General features: G+C 45.0%; 1 protein-coding gene across 4 annotated transcripts in view; it reads right to left on the minus strand.

Annotated features, from left to right (window-relative positions):
* Positions 1–22,249, minus strand: part of dennd5a (DENN/MADD domain containing 5A) — a 92,152-nt gene that overhangs the window by 3,841 nt on the left and 66,062 nt on the right. For all 4 annotated transcript variants that reach the window (XM_084309019.1, XM_084309017.1, XM_084309018.1 and 1 more), the window contains 12 exons: positions 21,370–21,501; positions 20,517–20,669; positions 18,036–18,123; positions 15,984–16,068; positions 12,454–12,582; positions 6,771–6,892; positions 5,809–5,954; positions 4,230–4,348; positions 2,824–3,005; positions 1,245–1,327; positions 753–876; positions 488–656 (listed from right to left, as the gene is read on the minus strand). In XM_084309019.1, the coding sequence (XP_084165145.1) occupies positions 488–656; positions 753–876; positions 1,245–1,327; positions 2,824–3,005; positions 4,230–4,348; positions 5,809–5,954; positions 6,771–6,892; positions 12,454–12,582; positions 15,984–16,068; positions 18,036–18,123; positions 20,517–20,669; positions 21,370–21,501 (1,532 nt within the window). The remainder of the gene's footprint in view (positions 1–487; positions 657–752; positions 877–1,244; positions 1,328–2,823; positions 3,006–4,229; positions 4,349–5,808; positions 5,955–6,770; positions 6,893–12,453; positions 12,583–15,983; positions 16,069–18,035; positions 18,124–20,516; positions 20,670–21,369; positions 21,502–22,249) is intronic.

Below are 22,249 nucleotides of genomic sequence, written 5' to 3' on the forward strand. Positions count from 1 at the left end.
ACATATTCCACTTTTGAAATTCGTTCCGACGAACCTTTGAAATGAATTCCCTAAATTAATCTCTGGTAAGACAAAAATATTCACAATACGCTTTGGCAATAGATAAGCACAAGGTTTAAAGAGGGGCTTCTGCAGGATTGCCCTAATTTGCATTTTACAGATGGCAATCTGTTCACGTACATACGTGAACTGGTGATTTAGTTTTCAGTTTTTGTCCGTGCCTGTTTTTATATTGTATGTTTTTTATAAATGTACCTGTTCTTTTATTTTTATTTTGTATTCCTTTTTTTTAAAGGAATGAATTGCCTTGTTCATTTTCTTTTTTGTTTTTAAACTTGTGAAGCACTCTGTGCATTCGTGCTGGGAAGGGTGCTATACAAATAAAGCTTTACTTACTTACAGATTGTTGATTTAAAGCAACTATTCGGATGAGTTGGAAAAATTCAATGGCTATTAGTTGCCAAAGACGGGTTGCCGACTCGCTCACCTCGCGCCCAGACAGACGAGCATCTGGAACTTCCCGTCCTTCCCGATGTTCCTGGACGTGTTGCCGATGGCGCGCATGAAGCGGCAGAAGTGGCGCACTCTGGTCTGCCAGTTCTCGTCCAGAGACGCCTCCCTCTGCTCGGCACTCTCAAAGTGCACCTGGGACTTTTCTGCAAGGACATCGAATCGACGAGCAAAGAGATTAAAGAACACGCCAATAAACACGTACATTTTTAAGACGATGGCCGTGTGTTTTGAGCCGTTACCTAAGAAGTCCCAGATGAAGACGTTCTTGAACAGCCGCGGCGATTTGAAACCGTGCTGGAAAACCTGCTCTAATGCCCAGACCAGCCCGTACTCGCCACACAGCAGGAGGGTCAGACTGCCCCTCTAGTGGTGGAAAAATAAAGAAGAGGGAGAAAAAAAATACAGCGTGTGATTGGAATTGTCACATTTCATAACATTCACAGTTTTTCCCCACTTATGTGGATCAATCATTTCAAGTTATGTTACAGTGAAATGCTTGGTTCTGTATGAGCCTCCAGAGATTGTGCTTCATACAGTAAGAAAAAGTTAAAAGAATAAAGACCAAACACTATACAAAATATACAATATACAAAACTAAAGTACAAAATGCAAACACATTTCACAGGCATCCTGCTGCGCCACTGGTAGTCATTGAAACCACCAGCCAGAGGATCATGTGTGATGAATAATACAACGACAAGCCGGGACCCGTCTAGTCTGCAGTCTCTCACCTCCTTCTCTGGCTTGTGGAAGTGCTTCACGATGCCGTTGATGGCTTCCCCCACTCCCTCCTGGATCTGACCCGTGTTCAACTCTGGGAGAGAAAAGGGAATCAGTCAAAGTAAGCAGCCGACTTACATGACAAATCTCGTCTAGATTTCTCCTAGACGTGCATGAGATCTGAGATCTCGTCTAGATTTCTCCTAGACGTGCATGAGATCTGAGATCTCGTCTAGATTTCTCCTAGACATGCATGAGATCTGAGATCTCGTCTAGATTTCTCCTAGACGTGCATGAGATCTGAGATCTCGTCTAGATTTCTCCTAGACGTGCATGAGATCTGAGATCTCGTCTAGATTTCTCCTAGACGTGCATGAGATCTGAGATCTCGTCTAGATTTCTCCTAGACGTGCATGAGATCTGAAATTATTCCAAAAGTAAAATTGTATAAATTATTTAAAAAAGGTAATGAACCCAACATTGGACGTTTTGAATGATAATAATAATAATTTAAAAAATAAATAATGATATGATATATTTGTTTATATATTCGTTTATATTGTTTACTGAAAAGTGGGATCACCAAACTGGGCGGGAAAGCTTTATTCTTTTTTTAAATTTTGTTTGAATGAAGATCTGATCAAGAAATGATATCTGACCAGAATGTACCAGTAATACAAACACAAACATATTGAACAAAAGAAGGTGGACTGATATTTACATATTTCATATTTCAACATATACATGTTTAAATAAGACTGTGGTGTGGGAATGTGTTGATTTATGCCATACCTGCCCTGGGTATATATATATATAATAAAAATTTAACTGTAGCCTACCGCTATTTCTAATATCTAACCATCTCAAAGTGAAAAATAGAACCATAGGTTATATTTCAATTAGACTCTGCCTCATTGATCACCATGCTCTTAAAACTGTAATTAATATCAAATCTATGGTGCACATTGAAGACCCCTAGAGGAAGAACCCTATTGATTTTGGTGACCCCATGACCTTTCCCATAGCACTACCATCAGACCAAACCATCACTTTTCAAATCAGTGTATCTGGAATAGCTTTCATTCTAATCGTAACAAATTTGCCATAAAGACCTATGAAGTCCAGTAGTCCACCATATTGGAATTGGTGGAATTTATGGAATAAAAATTCGAAAAATGCATGGTAAACAGGAAGTGATTCATTACTTGTGAACGTCTGATTTCCACCAAACTTGATGAATATGTCTGTCTTACAATAGCAGAGAGGCCTGTGAAGATCTGCATCATCTGGCCTCATGGTGGCGCTATTCTCATAAAACTAAAAACATTAACTACCCCTCAGCGGCTCAGATTAAATAGGGGCGTGGTCAAAAGGTGGATTGAGAATTCGGGCCGTTAGGGGGATATACCCACCGTCGGCCAACGACAGCACCCGTCTAGTTTTCACACAAAAAAGAACCCTCTTATATTCCGGCCAATATAAGTACAGCAGTGTAAGGCTGAGACGATATGCCATTTGGAAGAATCGAGTGTAAGTGACGCCACTTATCGATTTCACGCAGTTGTGGTCTGTGTTTGAAGAGTCACTCACTTGGTTTGCTGTTCGGTGAGATGGTGACAAACCTCCGCATCATGCCGGGTGACTGCTGCATGGGGGGCGTGCGGCACATCCGCTCGTCGTTCTCCGTGCTGCTGGTCACCAGCTCTCCCACCAGGATCCTCTCCAGACTCCCGTCGTCCACGCCCTTCCCCAGCCACCGGCCACACGGGAACCTGCCACCACACACACATCTCAGTTACTATGTCCAACCCAACATTGGAAGTTTTTAATGATAATAATAACAAATAAAAAAAAATTATGATATGACATATTTATTTATATATATATATATATATTATTTTTTTTTATCCACTTTTTCTCCTTATTTTTCTATTTTTCTCCCATCCCAATTTCGCCTCGCCAATTCTCCCTTCAATTCTCCCCTCCCCTGTCTCGAACGTTGCTAGACTATGCCTCCCACTGGTCGGCTGCAGTGAGGACGAAGCCTTGCATCACGTGTCCCCTCCGGTACACGAGGAGGCAGCTGTCGCATCTTTTCACCTGAACAGCACGGTCTCTCAGTGGCGAGGAGTAACGCGTGGGAGGCTCACGCTGCCCCTGATACTTCCTGATTCTGCTGTACAGGCGCACCAACCGACCTGTAGGAGTCGCTGTCCACAACGTCCAATCCCCACCCACCATCTTTCCCACCCCTAATACTGCCAATTGTGTTAGTATGAACGACCAGCCAAGCCGGTAGCAACGCAGAGAGCTGGGCTCGAACCCAGCATCTCCTGCGTTAGTGGCGAGCGCCTTGCACACTGCACCACTTAGCCACCCATTTTTATTTTATATATTTCTTACTGAAAAGTGGGATCACCAAACTTGGCGGGAATGCTTTATTCTTTTTTTTAGATTTTAAGATAAAATCTTGTTTTAATGAGGGGTGCGGCACACACACATCTCAGTTACTATGTCCAACCCCCTCCGTCCCTTGGAGTAGCCATCTCAGTTACTATGTCCAACGGACCCCCTCCGTCCCTTGGAGTAGCCATCTCAGTTACTATGTCCAACCCCCTCCGTCTCTTGGAGTAGCCATCTCAGTTACTATGTCCAACCCCCTCCGTCCCTTGGAGTAGCCATCTCAGTTACTATGTCCAACCCCCTCCGTCCCTTGGAGTAGCCATCTCAGTTACTATGTCCAACCCCCTCCGTCCCTTGGAGTAGCCTAGCCATCTCAGTTACTATGTCCAACCCCCTCCGTCCCTTGGAGTAGCCTAGCCATCTCAGTTACTATGTCCAACCCCCTCCGTCCCTTGGAGTAGCCTAGCCATCTCAGTTACTATGTCCAACCCCCTCCGTCCCTTGGAGTAGCCATCTCAGTTACTATGTCCAACGGACCCCCTCTGTCCCTTGGAGTAGCCGTGTACGTGTAGCTCCTAAAACACAACACTTACCTGTAAGTGTGGCCTGTGATCTCGTTGCGGACGATGACGCACTCCACTAACCACTTGGCATAGAGACCCGAGTTATCGTGGCCCATCTGCACCGTGGTCAGCTTGCCCAGGTTCTGGCACTGAGTGTGAGAGAGAGCGAGAGAGTGTTTCATTACACCTATGAGTGCATGCTTACCAACTGTTTCGCCTGTTTTATTGCAACACTACTATCACCGACATCTAAGAAGGGAGATCCCCCCTTGAATGGCCCTTCTAAGGTTTCTCTCCTCCACATTGCCTGTGGTGCATTTTTTCCTATTGCTAGGTTTTAGTGAGTTTTTCCTTACCTTCGCGTGGGGTATGTCTGGGAGTGTTGTATTCATTTTTTATTTATAATGAATTTCTTTGGACTTTATGGTGTTTTTGTTTTGTTCTTGATTTATTGTGATGTTTCTTCTTGACTTGTTTAAAGAAGACGTGTCCGGCCCATGGGGACATTAACCCTTTTCTCGCCAATGACGTGTTACGACGTCATTCTCCGCCATGCGTAATCTGCCAATGACGTCGTACAGCGTCTTTGAGATCAATATTTCAAATTTCTGTCATGGCAATCATATTTCACCCACGGAGACTTGACGGGTGCTGTAGATCTCCTCTCAACTCTCCAACGGTGGCCGATCGGCGAGTTGCCAAAACCGGAAGTGAGCGGCCGGAAGTGGTGCTGACCCATATTTCGTCCGGCCACTCGCTATCGCTCGCGGGACTCCATCTCGACACACTGGACATGGATCCGTTGCCATAACTCGATAAACAACATGATTGGACGTATATTAGTATTATACAACCTGGAACTGGACCAACTAGATCGACATCCCATAATAACGATCTTTTTGCTCCAGTAGCATCCCCCATCGCTACGAGGAAGCTGCGGTGAGTTTCAGTGTGTTTGATTATTATTATCCATACAAACTGCTCTGATCTATATATCACCCATACTACATAAATGATTTAACGTCGGCCACGGACTTATAAACCCCCCCCCCCCCCCCCCCCCCACTCCGGGCACCAGCAGATGATAAGTCATAACGTCTAGGACCACGTACAGTTGAAATTTTTAATCTGGTGTCAATCGGTATCAAACTACATTTGATGATCTAATATATGTATTTATGGCTATAACTGCAGAAAACGATAAAAACATATTTATACTTTAGACCGTATTTTAGTATGAATGTGTGAATGAAAAAGTAGAATGTTGCTACATCCTAAACGATAGATACTTGATGTTGAATGGGCCATAGTAATGTCAATTTAGCAATACAATTTAAAAAGTTATAGCCCTGCAAAGAAGGGGAACATCTCCATAGACTTACAGTACTGGCAGAGAAGGGATTAAGATGAGAATAATCTCCGGCAGATAAAGGGTTAACGTGTGTTGTCGGGCCCTACAAATAAATTTGATTTGATTTAGAAGGGAGGGGGATTATAATGCCATTGTCAAATCACTGCTTTGATCATCTAAGACACAAATAAACGTCCAGTTAATAAAGACAACGGTTGGTATGTTAGAACCTGAGAGTCCAGCAGCAGCGACACCCACCTCGAAGGTGATCTCAAGGGTGTTCCTGGGGACCTGCAGCACGCCGGTCTCGGCCAGCTCCCCAGCCACGCACACCCAGGGGTTGGCTGTGAACATGGAGCCTCCCAGCTTCTTACTGGAGATCACCAGCACGTGATAGGGGATCACTGGGAGACGAGAGGGAGAGAGGACACCGCCGTGAGCCACTGAACCAAACCAAGGGACATTGTTTACAATCATAGGAATGTGAATCTCCAGGGACCTGACCATTCAAATAAAGCGATTGTATCGTGAAACAATTCTCAACGCATCATGACTTTATCCCATTCAATATTGTAATTTTAATAATTTTTTCTTTTTCTTTAAAATTCTTCTAAATGTAAATGTCAGTTCACTGCATAATACCTCTAAGTATTGTTGTTATACTTCATGGTTAAAAACAGAGTCAACTGAATAAAATTCAGTCACTGCTGGAGGGTTTCAATTAGCAAACAATCAGCGTCAGCATCATGGGCGGGGCCTGACCCGACCAATCAGGTCACTGTGCCCCATCAGTTGGAATTATACGATTTTTATATATTCTATAGCTATTAGGCCTAATAGCTATGTATCAAAGTCATACATATTGTTGATTGAAGATTTAACGTCGTCTAATGGAAAAATGTATCCAAGCAGTTTTATTTCACACTGAAGACCATCCTTTTCCTCACCTAAGATTACAAATCCGTGAGCCAATTGGAAGCCTATTCGTAGAAGAAACTACAACGACGAAACAAAGTGACCGGCTCGACACAGGAGGGGGGGCGGGACATTCACGTCCACGTCACCTTCACGTTTCGTTGGCGGTACAAACAATGCTTTCCTAGCCCATCACATGGACTTAATAAATTCAGTGAATTCCCTGTGGAAACGGAACGTATAGTCACAAAGTAACACGTCTCCACACTGGAGATAAAGGACGAGAGTCAAGAAAAGGCACTCACTGATGGTGGTGAAGACGTTGGTGAAACAGAAGTAGTCCACAGCGTTGAAGGACAGCAGGTGGTACAGGAACTGCTCCTTCTCGTCGTCGCAGCGCAGGAACGCGTAGCGCTTGTACAGCTTCCTGCATGGAGCCATAGATATATACGATTCATATCCAGACACACAAGATTACATACTTTATCATATTTTAAAGGGCTAACCTTCTGTAGTGTGGTAGTGAAAGGTTAACCTATAGTGTGGTAGTGAAAGCGTTAACCCTTTGTAGTGTGGTAGTGAAAGGGTTAACCCTTTGCAGCGTAGCGCTTGTACAGCTTCCTGTATGGAGCCATAGATATATGATTCACATCCAGACACACAAGATTACATACTTTATCATATTTTAAGTGGGTAAAGGCCCGGTGGATAAACATATCACTTCTACACAACACGCAATACGGAAACGGCTAGATAAACCCCAAGGGGATCAATAAAGGGATATCTTATCTTATCTTAAACAAACAATGTAATGAGGAATTACATGCATTATATGGCAAACAACAGGAGGACTGGCTGAGCGTGACCTAGTTTGACATTGATATTAATCTTTAAAAACCCTATGAATGATTTACACCGCTGTGGTCTGAATGAAGCTCTGCTATTTCAGAAAAGGCCATGCATTATAGATGGATAGGTAGCAGCATTCAGCTCATACGGAACAGGCATTCAGCTCATACGGAACAGGCATTCAGCTCATTCCCACATAAGTAGAGAGGAGTTCCAGCACTGAAAGAGGATGCAAGAAGAAAGATGGCTCTGTGAATTATTCTTTCCCAGAGTTTGACAGAATGAAACAGACATCAAGGGAATAATCTTAACTCACTCCCCGCCAACAACGAGTATACTCGTTATTGGCCGCCAATCGTTGGACGCCAACAACGAGTATACTCGTTATGTGATCGTTATTTATTTTATTCGCTATTTCCAATCGTTATCCATCCAGGGAGCCTGTGTAACCATAGGGAATGAGTCTGAGATCGCAAAAGTCCAATACCGCCGCCTGGTGGTATGTGGTCGATGTTGCACTCCCTTTGAAACTGTGTATGGGGCTGTGTGTCGATGAAATTCCTCCGGGCGGACTTTTCTAGTAACCTGGACCGAGGGCTTTACCCGATCGCATTGAATAGTTTTCGGGACCCTCGATTCATTATGCTGTGGTGGGTTATGTCGTGGCCCAAATGGACATACGATCTACCAGATGGCAATCAAATAATTGGAATATTCTTTTTGGAATCTCAAACGAGAATGTATGGATGGAAAAATTATTCCTTTTTCACATCTTGAACGATAGATACTCGATGTCAAATGGGTCATAGTATTGGATCCATAGCTATAATATATACCGTACTTTTCGGACTATAAGCCGCGGCTTTTTTCCCCATTTTTCGACCCTGCGGCTTATATAACGGTGCGGCTTATATGTGGACCAAACCCGAAAATGTAAAAATCTTGCTTTTTTTACTGCATTGAAATGTTATTTATCTGTTCCCTTATTTGCTCAACTTAATACAACTTGTAAATTAGTTAATTATTGTTATTTGTCCGACAGTATTGTGTCCCAATGCTGGTGGAAAGACTACAAACGAGAAGCTGGGTGTGGTCTGTGCGGGTGCACTTAGCGAGGTGTTAACACACAAGAATAGCGTATAACATATTACCAATAACATATGGTAATTAAACATTAAAAAACCTGCGGCTTATAGTCCAGTGCGGCTTATATATGTACACATCATTCAATTTAGCTGCTGCGGCTTATAGTCAGGTGCGGCTTATAGTGCGAAAAGTACGGTATATAGTTATACTGTTAGACTGTTTTAGCCTCACCCAGCACATCAACTTCCCCACCCACAACAAAGGCCACACACTTGACCTTGTTTGCTCTGCCTCCCTACCCATATCCAATCCTCACCCCATCCCATTCCCACTCTCTGACCACTACTGCATCCTTTTCTCTGCTCCCCTTCCCCCACCCCACCACTCCATCAAACGCACCATCTCTTTCCGTAACATAAAATCCATTGACCCTCTCACACTGTCTCAATCCATATCCTCCGCCTTTCCCCCTGACTCCGCCCCCTCTAACCCCGACGACTATGCCCTCCTCCTCAACTCTACTCTCTCTGACTCCCTCGACTCACTGGCACCCCTGAAAACCATCACTGTCTCATTCACCACCTCCTCCCCCTGGTACACTCCGGAACTCCGCTCCATGAAGCAGACCGGCCGTCAACTCGAACGCCTCTATAAAAAAACCCGCCTCACCATCCACGCCGACCTCCACAAACAGCACGTCTCCTCCTACCGTGATGCACTCCAAGCTGCCAAATCTGCCCACTACTCCACCATCATCAACAGCAGCAACCGCAACCCCCGGACCCTCTTCTCCACTGTCAAGAAACTCTTACAACCCCCGGACAATAACTCACTCTCCTCCCCTGACCTCTGCAACTCGTTTCTCCTCTTCTTTAATAATAAAGTATCTTTAATCAACAGCTCACTGACTGCCCGCATCGCCAACTCCCCCACCCTCGCCCCCCCCACCAACATTTTTCCCCCACCTGACTCCATCCCTCCCACCCCTTTTTCTGCCTTCGCCCCAGTTGACTCCTCCTTCATCATGGACCTCATGACTACCTCCAAGACCACTACCTGCTCCCTTGACCCCCTACCCACTACTCTCACCAAAGCCTGCCTCCCTGCTCTCATCCCCCACCTCACCGCCCTTTTCAACCAGTCACTATCCCTAGGCCACGTCCCCTCCCCCTACAAACTCGCCGCTGTCACCCCTGTCCTCAAAAAACCCACTCTCGACCCATCCACCCTCTCCAACTACCGCCCCATATCCAATCTCCCTTTTTTCTCAAAAACACTGGAACGTATAGCTGCCTCCCAACTCCACTCCCATCTCCAGTCCAACACCCTATATGAACCCCTTCAGTCTGGCTTCCGTCCCGCTCACAGCACCGAAACTGCACTGGTAAAGGTCATCAACGACCTCCTCATCTCCGCTGACTCCGGTGCCCTCAACATCCTGATCCTACTCGATCTCAGTGCAGCCTTTGACACAGTGTGTCACTCCATCCTCCTCCATAGGCTGCACCAACTGGGTGTTGAGGGCACAGCACTTGACTGGTTCTCCTCCTACCTCACTGACAGACACCAATTCATCTCCCTCTCCGGCCACACCTCCCCCCCCTCCCCAGTCACACAGGGGGTCCCCCAAGGCTCAGTCCTAGGCCCCCTGCTCTTCATCTGCTACATTCTCCCCCTTGGTCACATCATCCGCAAATACCACCTCAACTTCCACTGTTACGCTGACGACACCCAAATATACATCAGTACACAATCCCCCCACAGCCCACCCCTCAGTCACATTGAATCATGCATCACCGAACTCCAAACTTGGATGACCCACAACTTCCTCAAACTCAACAGTGACAAGACTGAACTCCTCATCATTGGCACCAAAACCACCCTCACCAGATCCGGACCCATCACACTCACCATCAATGACTCCACCATCACCCCCTCCCCCCTAGTCCGCAACCTTGGTGTCCTCCTTGACCCCACCCTCTCATTTGACCCTCACGTCCGCTCCATCGTCAAAACATCCTACTTTCACCTCCGCAACATCGCAAAAATCCGTCACTGCCTCTCCCCCCCCGCTGCTGAATCCCTCATTCACGCCTTCATCTCCTCCCGCCTGGACTACTGCAACTCCCTCCTCACTGGTATCACCTCCCGCTCCCTCCATAAACTGCAAATGGTCCAAAATTCAGCCGCCCGCCTCCTCACCAACACCCGGTCCCGCGAACACATCACTCCTGTCCTCCACTCCCTCCACTGGCTCCCGATCAAACACCGCATTAACTTTAAAACACTACTCCTCACCTTCAAAGCCCTCCACAGCCTGGCCCCCCCCTACCTGACTGATCTCCTTCTCCCCTACCGCCCAACCCGTTCCCTCCGGTCCTCCTCCACTGCCTCCCTCACTGTCCCGACATCCAAGCTCAAAAACTTCGGAGATCGGGCCTTCTCTCGCACTGCACCCCGACTCTGGAACTCCCTCCCCCAGTCCATCAGAGACTCCCCTACACTCTCCACCTTCAAAGCTCGCCTCAAAACCCACCTGTTCTCCCTTGCCTTCAACCCCCCCCACCCCTAAACCCCCCCCTCCCCTCCAACCTGATCGATATGTCTCTAGTCTTTTTTTTTTGTGCCACCAGGCTGTCTCCCCCGTTCCCCCCATGGTCTCATGTTCCTTTGTTTTTGTTTCTTTGTTGTTTTGTTTTGTTTCTTTCTTTGCTTTCGCCTCTTTGTTTGTACCCCTGCTCCCGACTACTGTCAGCGACTTCGGGTTATTGAGAAGCGCTATATAAATTAAATGAATTATTATTTATATTATTATTATAGCCCTGCAAACAAGGTGAGCGACTCCATTGGTTTAATGCGTGGCAGCACATAGTCATATCCCGTTCCCAGCGTGGCAGAGAACGAGTTAATTGATCTGCCTGGTTAAATTAAAAAAGATTGGCTTAACCATGCCAGTTCCAATACAAATGTTCCAATACAAAGTACATTCATGTAACTGCTTGAGAGTAAATTCTTAATGAATTGTGAATCGGAATCGAATCGATTGGGGAAATCCCGCTCTGCTCACCTTGTGGTCAGATACCCAGCCATGCTCACCTTGTGGTCAGATACCCAGCCCTGCTCACCTTGTGGTCAGATACCCAGCCATGCTCACCTTGTGGTCAGATACCCAGCCCTGCTCACCTGGTGGTCAGATACCCAGCCCTGCTCACCTTGTGGTCAGATACCCAGCCCTGCTCACCTTGTGGTCAGATACCCAAAGGGACTAAACACGTTTCGCAATTATGCCACAACAATGTGGAACGCCACAAAACTATGTGAATCCCTACCCACCTTCAAAACCGCTCTCAAAGAGCACCTACGGGAGGCTGCAATTCTAAACTGGCCCGGTAAATGTCCAACCCACCAAGTGTACAGTTTCCTCCCCCTCAAATGTATATATTCTCTTTTAGAAACTCTGTCTGTAAATAAACAGTACTGTATATATGTATATCTTGTATGTCATATACAGGTGGAGCTCAATAAATTAGAATATCGTGGAAAAGTCTATATATTTAGCTGTATTGATGCAGTAATTTGTGCAAAAGGAGCCCCAACCATGTACTGAGTGAACATACATGAACATACTTTTCAGAAGGCCGACATTTCTATATACAAAAGAAAAATACATCTATTTAAAAATGTGTATTGGTGATACAGAAGTTTGGGCTTTCATGAGCTGTAAGACATAATCATCTAAATTAAAACAAATAAAGGCTTGAAATATTTCACTTTGTGTGTAATGAATCTATAATCTACAAGAGTTTCGCTTTTTGAATTGAATTACTGAAATAAAATAACTTTTCCACGATATTCTAATTTATCGAGCTGCACCTGTATGTTATGATGAATTGAAAATGGGGGACCCTGATGTAAACAAGACGAAAGTCTTTCTCTGGTCTGCATCCCCTTAACAATTGTGTGTATTGAGCCGTACTGTATTGTACCCATTCTGCAATCTGTTAATAAAACTTTCAATCAATCAATCAATTAATCAAACCCAGCCCTGCTCACCTCGTCAGCTCGTGGTCACACAGCAGCTGCTTCAGGTGTCGGGACAGCAGCTTCTTCTCCATGGAGAGGCGCACCCAGGCCCTGGCCTTGCCCACGTCCGTCTTGATCTCACTTATGTTCTGGATGTGCCTACAGGAGGGTAGAGTAGAGGGATCAAAAGTCTGATGTAAACAAGACAAACGTCTTTCTCTGGTCTGCATCCCCTTAACAATTGTGTGTATTGAGCCGTACTGTATTGTACCCATTCTGCAATCTGTTAAATAAAGTTTTCATTCATTCATTCATCAGATGTAAAGCGACAGTGGCTCAGGAGGTAGAGCAGTCGTCTGGCAATCCGGAGGTTCCCGGTTCGATTCCCGCTCCTCCCGGGCAGCCTGTCGATGTGTCCTTGAGCAAGACACTTAACCCCTAATTGCTCCCGATGAGCAGGTCGGCACCTTGCATGGTTGCCTCCGCCGTCGGTGTGTGAATGTGTGAGTGAATGGGTAAAAATGTGAGGAACAAATTGTAAAGCGCTTTGGATAAAATCGCTAAATAAATGCAGCCATTTACCATTTAAAGCGCTAATAGACATTTTACATTTAAGCCGACGCTTTTATCCAAAGCGACTTACAAATTGTGAACAACGGTAGGCGGCTGAGATTGGTGGCGTAGCGGAGATTGCGCTCGTCACCAATGCAAGAGACTCCGGTCTCGAATCCCGGTGTCAGCATTGCCCTCGGCTTGGGCCAGTCGTCATACTATCTCAATTGACAGAGGTAGCGGGTGGAAGTCGATGGGTGGGGATTGGACGTTGTGGACAGCGACTCCTACAGGTCGGTTGGGTGACGCCGGTACAGCAGAGACAGGAAGTATCGGGGGCAGCGTGAGCCTCCCACGCGTTACACCCCGGCAATGAGAGTCCACGCTGTCTGGTGAAAAGATGTGACAGGCTGCCTCCTCGTGTACCGGAGGGGACACGTGATGCAAGGCTTCTGTCCTCACTACAGCCGACGAGTGGGAGGCATAGTCTAGCAACGTTCAAGACAGGGGAGGGGAGAATTGGATGATACGAAAATTGGGATGGAAGAAAAATAGAAAAATAAGGAGAAAAAGTGGATAAAAAAAAATCCAGGCAGCTGGGGGTCTCTACTGGGGGTCTGGATCCAGGCAGCTGGGGGTCTCTACTGGGGGTCTGGATCCAGGCAGCTGGGGGTCTCTACTGGGGGGGGTCTGGATCCAGGCAGCTGGGGGTCTCTACTGGGGGTCTGGATCCAGGCAGCTGGGGGTCTCTACTGGGGGGGGGTCTGGATCCAGGCAGCTGGGGGTCTCTACTGGGGGTCTGGATCCAGGCAGCTGGGGGTCTCTACTGGGGGGGGGTCTGGATCCAGGCAGCTGGGGGTCTCTACTGGGTGTCTGGATCCAGGCAGCTGGGGGTCTCTACTGGGGGTCTGGATCCAGGCAGCTGGGTGTCTCTACTGGGTGTCTGGATCCAGGCAGCTGGGGGTCTCTACTGGGGGTCTGGATCCAGGCAGCTGGGTGTCTCTACTGGGGGGGTCTGGATCTCAGTCTGCCTCTGCAGGATGTTTTCACCCGGACTCAGGATGCCAGAGCAGGTCTCCTGAGCCGTCATCGCCGCGGAGACGCTATCATGCCTCCCGTGTCCAGACGCATTCCCTTCCACTCCACCTACGCTATCAGCACTGTCTGCTCTCTAAGTGCTCCCCTCCCCCTCCTCCACCTTCCATCCACCCTCCCCGTCTCCACCCGTTAGACCCCCCCCCCCACACACACACACACCCACACCAATTAACCCAGTTTCCTAGTCATTCTCTCCATGGCAACAGGGCAAAACAACACCGACCATGCAGTTTATTACTAAACTCTTATCTGCTCGGATAAAAAAAAGTTTGTGGTTATCAAACGTTATACGATTTCTACATTCTTCAGAGGCTTTACTTGACACCCGCCACACACACAGACACACACACACACACACACAATTTCAACATTTTCAATGCAAATAATGTTGCGAAAGACGATGTTCCAATTATTAAAACCATACAACGCAAAGGGAGGTTGATCGTGGTGGTGGCAATGTGTGTGTGTGTGTGTGTGTGTGTCTGTAGTGGCGTGCGTATCTAAGGTCGCGTCTGTATGCGGAGTCAGACATGTGCGTGAGCAGGGAGGAGGCTGGCCTGCCAGCGCGGGGGGGGCACAGCTGTGTAGGACCCCCCCCCCCCCCCTCCCCCCCATGTCTGAGGCTGGTCGACGGGGGGTCTGGTAATTATTAGGCTGGAAGTAACGTGCTGATACACAGGCTCTGCGCCTCCTTCAGCATCACACCAGGGGTGACCTTTTCACAGGGCTCCACACCATTGGCTGGGCTAGAAGATAGACATGATGCACGTCTCTGGCTCACCGCCGTACGAACACACACGCACACACGACACACGCATGACACGAGAGCACATCAGGGCTAGACGGATATTTAGGTCAGCCGATATTGTTGAACCATACAATTTTTAAAACTGCCACCAAAAAAAAACGGTAGAAAAATAAATGCATAACTCTGTGGTTAAAACCACGTTCCATGTTTGTTCTAATTTCCATTTTCTGCTTTTGTTGGAAATACATGTTCATCTATTTAATAGTGTTCTTATTTTAAGTGTAAGAGCATTTTATTTGTGTGAGACAGCATTTATTGCCTTATTTGTTTTAAGTTAAAACAGTATTTTGTGTGTTTATATCTATATAGGGGCGACAGTGGCTCGGAAGGTAGAGTAACTAGTTCGATTCCCGCTCCTCCCGGGCAGCGTGACGAAGTGTCCTTGAGCAAGATACTTAACCCCTAACTGCTCCCGATGAGCTGGTTGGCTTCTTGCATGGTTGCCTCCGCAATCAGCGTGTAAATGTGTGAGTGAATGGGTAGAATGTGAGGAACAAATTGTATAGCGCTTTGGATAAAAGCACTATATAAATGCACCATTTATTTACCATTTATATATAAATGTAAGCTCACAAATATATATTTTTTTTATTGGAGCCAAAAATGTATATATGGGCCTCTGTCTGTCTGATGATGAATCCAGTCATTCACAAGATGATCAACAGTTTATTTATTATCTGGTTATTCAGTATGGATACTGCAATGGTAGTATGTTGAAATAATAATCTATAATGGTGGAGGAAAATGGCAGAAAAAGGTGAGATTTTAACAGAAGTCAGTTAGTTGTTTAATAATGTTACATTATTGTGAAGACAATAAATTTTCTGTACACAAACTGTAGGCTATTATATTAACAAAAGCACTACATGTATTTCCAGGTGCTGTTCGTCACCCTGCCACAAGGGGGCAGCCTTAGTCAAGTTGACTTTCCCCTGGTTTCAAAAGATTTATTAGAGGACGCAATACATTTCTATAACCATAATACAATGAACAATGAAAAGAAAGACCTGTCATTTGTTAAGGATTTCCGACTTTCAGACTTTGATACTATCTTGCCACAACCATCATAGTGAAGATGGTGATTATGGACATGCAGACTCACCTCATGTCCTGTATCAGAGAGACTTTGAGAGGGGGCATGGAGGAGCTGCCGTCAGATTTACGTCTCTCCGTGTCATGGATGAAACCTGGTGTGGAGGGAGGTACGGTAGTTTATCATTATGATATATTCACACAGTAGCCTCTGATATATTCACACAGTAGCCTCTGATATATTCACACAGTAGCCTATGATAATATACAGCAGCCTCCGATATATTCACACAGCAGCTTATGATATATTCACACAGACAGTAGCCTATGATATATTCACACAGTACCTATGATATATTCACACAGCAGCTTATGATATATTCACACAGTAGCCTATGACAGTGGTTCTCAAACTTTTTACACCAAGTACCACCTGAGAACGTAGCTGGCTCTCCAAGTACCAACATATGACCGGCGTTAAAATACAGTCTATGCACAGTTCATGCAGGAGGCAAATGTATTTCTGATACCATTATTTATTGTTAACTTTTGTCAGATACAGCCACAATGTACAAAGAGATAGCACTAGAACTACGCTTCCACACAACTCATCCAATGCAAGGGGCATTGAGAACATAATAACTAACATTCTCACATAGCAAGTGAGAAAATTAAGAACAACTGTATTTCAGCAAATGTACTTAATTCTCTCTATCTCTCACTCTCTCACACAGCAAGCAATTGTCCGTCATTCTCTCTCTCTCTCACACACACACACACACACACACACACACACACACACACACACACACACACACACACACACACTTATTTTGTTACAAAAACTTAATTTCCTGCATTCTGGTGCAGGCATTTTTACCCTTTAAATCACAAATTATTGTAAAAAAGAAGAAAACACATTCAATACATTTTTGAATGTTTACCCTTTAAATGCCAGTTTGTGTGATGGCATCACAAATTATTGTTAAAAAAAACACAAAAAGTAAAATATTTTCAATATATCAAATGCAAAGTACATTTTTCTGGGGGAGATTATTACAGGCTAGGCATTTGTCAATGATTAGCAGCAACACATATTTTGATGGATTTTTTGTAATGTCAGATTTAACACCAACTCTTTTCAGAAAAGTGGGAGTATTTCATTTTTTATCTGACATTACAAGAAATCTAAAAATAAATGGTTATGATCAGGGCTGAAGTTTAATTAAAGATTTATGACTGTTTAGACTGCATTACTCTCTGTCACAGTGATCTCCTGGTTGTTCCCCACTTAGATTATCTAACTATCGCGCCGCCGCAACTAGAAACACTGGCCTGGCATGCTTCTAAGTTCAGTGGCCTGACTGCACACATTTTTTTTTTAGCTTTTTTGGAAATGTTTTCAAGTACCACCAGCAGTACCACCAAGTACCACTAGTGGTACGCGTACCACAGTTTGAGAACCACTGGCCTATGATATATTCACACAGTAGCCTATGATATATTCACACAGTAGCCTATTATATATTCACACAGTAGCCTATGATATATTCACACAGTAGCCTATGATATATTTACAGCAGCCTAAGATATATTGATATATTCACAGTAGCCTGTGATATACAGCAGCCTCTGATATATTCACACAGTAGCCTGATATATTCACACAGTAGCCAGATATACATTTTTTTTTTCTTTTTTTTTTTACATATACTTATGTATACTTACATATACTTGCAATGGGCCTGGTCTACATGATATACTACACCACTCAGGTATCCATGTACATGTCGAAATACTTCCCAAAGGTCAGTGAATACCACGCCCACAACACCAGAGGGAGTTCCACAAATCATGTGCAACCCAGATTCGGCACAAACAAGGGACTAAACATGTTTCGCAATTATGCCACAACAATGTGGAACGCCCTACCCACAGCCGTAAAAAAATGTGAATCACTACCCACATTCAAAACCGCTATAAAAGAGCACCTACGGGAGGCTGCAATTCAAAACTGGCCACCGTAAATGACTAGACCCTTTGAAATCAACAGAAGGTCATGATGTCATGACACACAGCCCCCACTGGGGGTTAGTTCATCTTGCGATGGAGCTCTGTTTACCTGGGGGCCCCAGGCCGCCTGGAGTTGCATCTTTCTTCTCTTTGCTCTCCTGGTAGTGCAGCAGGTGTGACCACAAAGCAGACTTCCCCTGATCAAACAACCAGGGAGACAATGGTTAGTTAAACCTGCACAGGACAGAGCTGTTGAAGAGCATTGTCAGTACGCGCGCGCGCGTGTGTGTAGGTGTGTGTGTGTAACCAGGTCTCAGAACACATGAATAAAGTACTAATCGACCACAGGAAAGAAGGTACATAGTGTACGTCGTGTTATAGCCATAAGTAATATATTTACGTCTTGTATAAGTAATATATTTTTACGTTTAGTTCGGTAAAAGTCCAAAACAAACACAGCGGCCGGGAGTTGAACCAACAGTGGCTGCGTTTACATGGACAGTTTATTCCCCTTTTCATTCGGAATTAACGTTAAATCCTATTTAAAGTTATCATGTAAACATCTGAAAATACTTAATTCCGAATGAAAATGGCCATTCCGAAATAAAATCCATTCCGATGTAAGTGGCCGGTTTATTCCGTTTATCATTCCGAATTAAAGCTTTTTCTGTCCATGTAAACGCTTTTTCGGAATTAGTTCCCCCCGGTCTTTCTGCACATGATCGCGCATAGGCTACAGTACACATAGATGATCGCGAACAGGGGCACATATTGTTCCATAGCATACGCCTTCAGTTGATCATGACAAATCCTCTCTTACCTTGACGATTAAAAAGCCCCCATAATTTAGTAAATAAAGCTGTAGCCAGCCAGCTAGTATTGATGCTATACAAAATGCTATCCACAAAATAGCTACATAGCTAACCAACTAAATACAATGGTATCCTGAGGTAACGTTAGATACAACGTTTGCTAGTCGAAATGACTGGACACACACAGGGACAAGTTAAACATCAATCAATTAATTTATTCCAACAGGTAGTTTGAGCTGCATGTGAGCCGCGGTCTTTCTCTCCTCTCCTTTGGAAACGAATGATGATACGTTAGCTAGAAAAAGCACAGAACCGGCCGGCAAAAGTGAAGCTGCTAGCAACAGACACTATAATACTTCCGTCGGGGGATTTCAAAATAAAAGAGCGACGTCTAAAAGCACCGTAAATAGGTTTATTTTGTACATTATCTAACGTTAACACGAACCTAAACTAACTTTAGATTAGTTTAGGTTCGTGTATAGATATATATATTAGATATTGTAAAGAATAAACGTATTTACGGTGCTTTTAGACGTCGCTCTTTTATTTTGAAACCCCCCGCCCGGAAGTAAAAATTATGCTTATTTGTCTGCTTGTATCAATGGGTTGCTACATACGGGGTACAATGTTACATAGGCTGTGCGTCGATGTTGCAGAAGCATAAAGGCCTGCAACACCTTTGCTTTGTCGATGTTGTGGTGCAGTTGCTTTGAAGTTGCTGTAGCATTTAGAGGCCTTTAACGTTAGCAGAATAGACACACCGAGAGTCTGGTTAATGTTGTTTGGTACGCTAGCACAGTAGCTGAGAATACCGGTCGCAGCTGTTTGTTTACTTCTGGTAAACGTAATGACGTTAACATCCTGTTTACGTATACCCAATCAGAAGCCTTCCCAGCCCCAAACCTTACGATGACTCGAAAACTCCCGATTAGACAGTGACTTTCATGTAAACACCTTGTCGGAATTAAGATTTGACATGTAAACTCGCATGATTTTTTTTTTTACATCCGAATGATTTGATTCCGAAGTTATAATTCGGAATTAAAAGTCACCATGTAACCGCAGCCAGTGATTGTGGTCGCGGGCGAGTGCTCTCACCATCACTAGACTAAGACACCCACCCACCCTGACACAAACACAGCAATACTATGATTATGGTTTGTTTATGTTTCTGGTTAAGATATAAAGTTAGGGTTAAGGTTAGGGGTAGGGTTCGACGGTTATGGTTAGTTTAAGGTAACAGTGTGGTTATGGTTATGGTTTGGGTGCGTCTTGAAAAGCGTGTCTTGGTAGTCTTGAGGTAAAGGCACTTTAAACATTTTTCTTATGTACCCCAGTTGCTTTTGCATGTACATAGTGTTTTATTACACGTATATGTTCATACATACCAACTATTTCGCCTGTTTTATTCTCCACCCATTGATCATCCATAGCAACACTACTATCACCCGACATCCAAGAAGGGGGATTCCCCCCTTGAACGGCCCTCCTCCACATCGCCTGTGGTGCTTTTTTTCCCTATTGCTAGGTTTTTTGTGAGTTTTTCCTTACCTTGGCTGGGGTATGTCTGGGAGTGTTGCATTTATTTATTTTACATTTATTTTGAATTTCTTGGTGGGTTTTTTGTTCTTGATTTATTGTGATGTTTCTTCTTGACTTTTTAAGAAGACTTGTCCGGCCCATGGGGACATTAAATTAACTTGTGATTTCGGGCTTTACAAATACATTTGATTTATGACCACACACAGTAATTTGCTGCCCGTGTTGGGCCTCCTGACCTGTTTGACCTGCAGGCCGTGGCTCCAGATCCTCTCCAGCAGGTCACAGAGGCTGGCGATCAGGGTGTTCTCCTCCACGCCGGTGATGCTGACCTCCCCGTGGCCGAGCTCCACCGCCTCCCGGCCCATCTTCTCCACCAGCATGCGCTTGGTCTGCACACACACACACACACACACAGGCAAACAAAGACACTTCGGATTCAGATAACTTTTAATCGCCACACACCGAACATGATACGGCATTTACAGTACAGTGCATACTTTTTTCACAGGTCAAAATGAGTGCAAAACAGGACAAAAAGGTGATACAACGGGACAAGACAATAAAGTGCAATGGCTAATGATCTGTTGTCAGTGCAAAATAAGAGTTTAAAATCCTATCCCTAGCAGCTCCCCATAGAGGGGGGGGGGGGGTGGAACAGGGGGACACCTGACTCATTAACTAGGCGAGCTGCTGAGGGGAAGACTTAAGAAGACTTGTTGTAGGAGTGCAAAATGGATTCTGCTGGAATCATACCACTGCAAAATATTGCAGCAGTGCAGACGTCATTAGATCAGATTCAAATGTATTGTCATCATGCAGCACAAGAACAGTACACCGAAAAGAAGCTTGGCATCCAACCAGAGTGCAAATGTAACAGTAAAGTGCAATAGTAATGTACAGGTATGGGTGATTAAGCTGGTTATAAAATATATAAACGAGTACTACTGAGTAATAGTGCTAATCAGATGTTTGTACAGAGTTGTAGTATTAATATGTACAGTAAGTCATACTGGCCAGCAGCGTAACAATATGTACAGAGCCAAACTGAGTATGTACCATACGTATGTACTGGTATAAATATACACCCACCTTGTTTCTGCATTCCTTCAGCAATCCCTCGACAAACTTCCAGTTGGTCTGAGCGATGACGGAGGGCGAGAGGTTGGACAGCTTGGGCTGTCGGATGGTGGTGCCCAGGTTACGGGCCTCCTGGATGTATTTCTGATCCCCACAAAGAGAGAGACGGTCAGAGAAAAACAAAAAAAGACAAACCATAAAAAAGGACCAAAGCAGCACTAAGGGAGAGAAAATGTACTCGGATGTTCAGGTCGGTACAGGTTCACACCACTAGGAGGCAACACTGAGCACGTACAGTGGATAAATGGCTGGCTAACCACAGGGGTCGGTACAGGTTCACACCACTAGGGGGCAAGCACAACACCGAGCAGGTACAGTGGATAAATGGCTGGCTACCCACAGGGGTTGGTCTCAGTCCAAAGCAAAGAGAGACGGGATCTCGGCGTTGCTTATATAACCGAGTGTTCAAGCACAATATGTTCTTCACCGAGGAGGGGAGTAGACTGGGGAGGATGCGCTTCTGTTCCTCGTTATTCTCCTGCCTCTAGTGAATCTTAGAAGGGCCATCAGTGAATAAAGAATGTATTTCTGGGGTCAATTACATGGACTAAATAAAAGATATATAGGTTCTCTTCAGTCAAGGTCCAGACTTTGGCCTGTGGACACAGAATTGACCCGTTGCAAAATAACGATTGACACAGTGATCCACCAATCCACTTCAAGGCTATATTTTCTCTTCCTAACCAGCCCAAGCAAGGTGGTGTTATTATTTCCCCTACTGAGAACCCAGTTTGTTTATACTTTCATCATCATATCTGATGTATAATGTTACGTCTATTTCTGTGTATAATGTACGTTCTGACCAGACCTCTTTGTCACTTTGCTGGTCAGA

Source organism: Notolepis coatsorum, assembly GCF_963971535.1.
Source record: "Notolepis coatsorum genome assembly, chromosome: 2".
NCBI lineage: Eukaryota > Metazoa > Chordata > Actinopteri > Aulopiformes > Paralepididae > Notolepis > Notolepis coatsorum.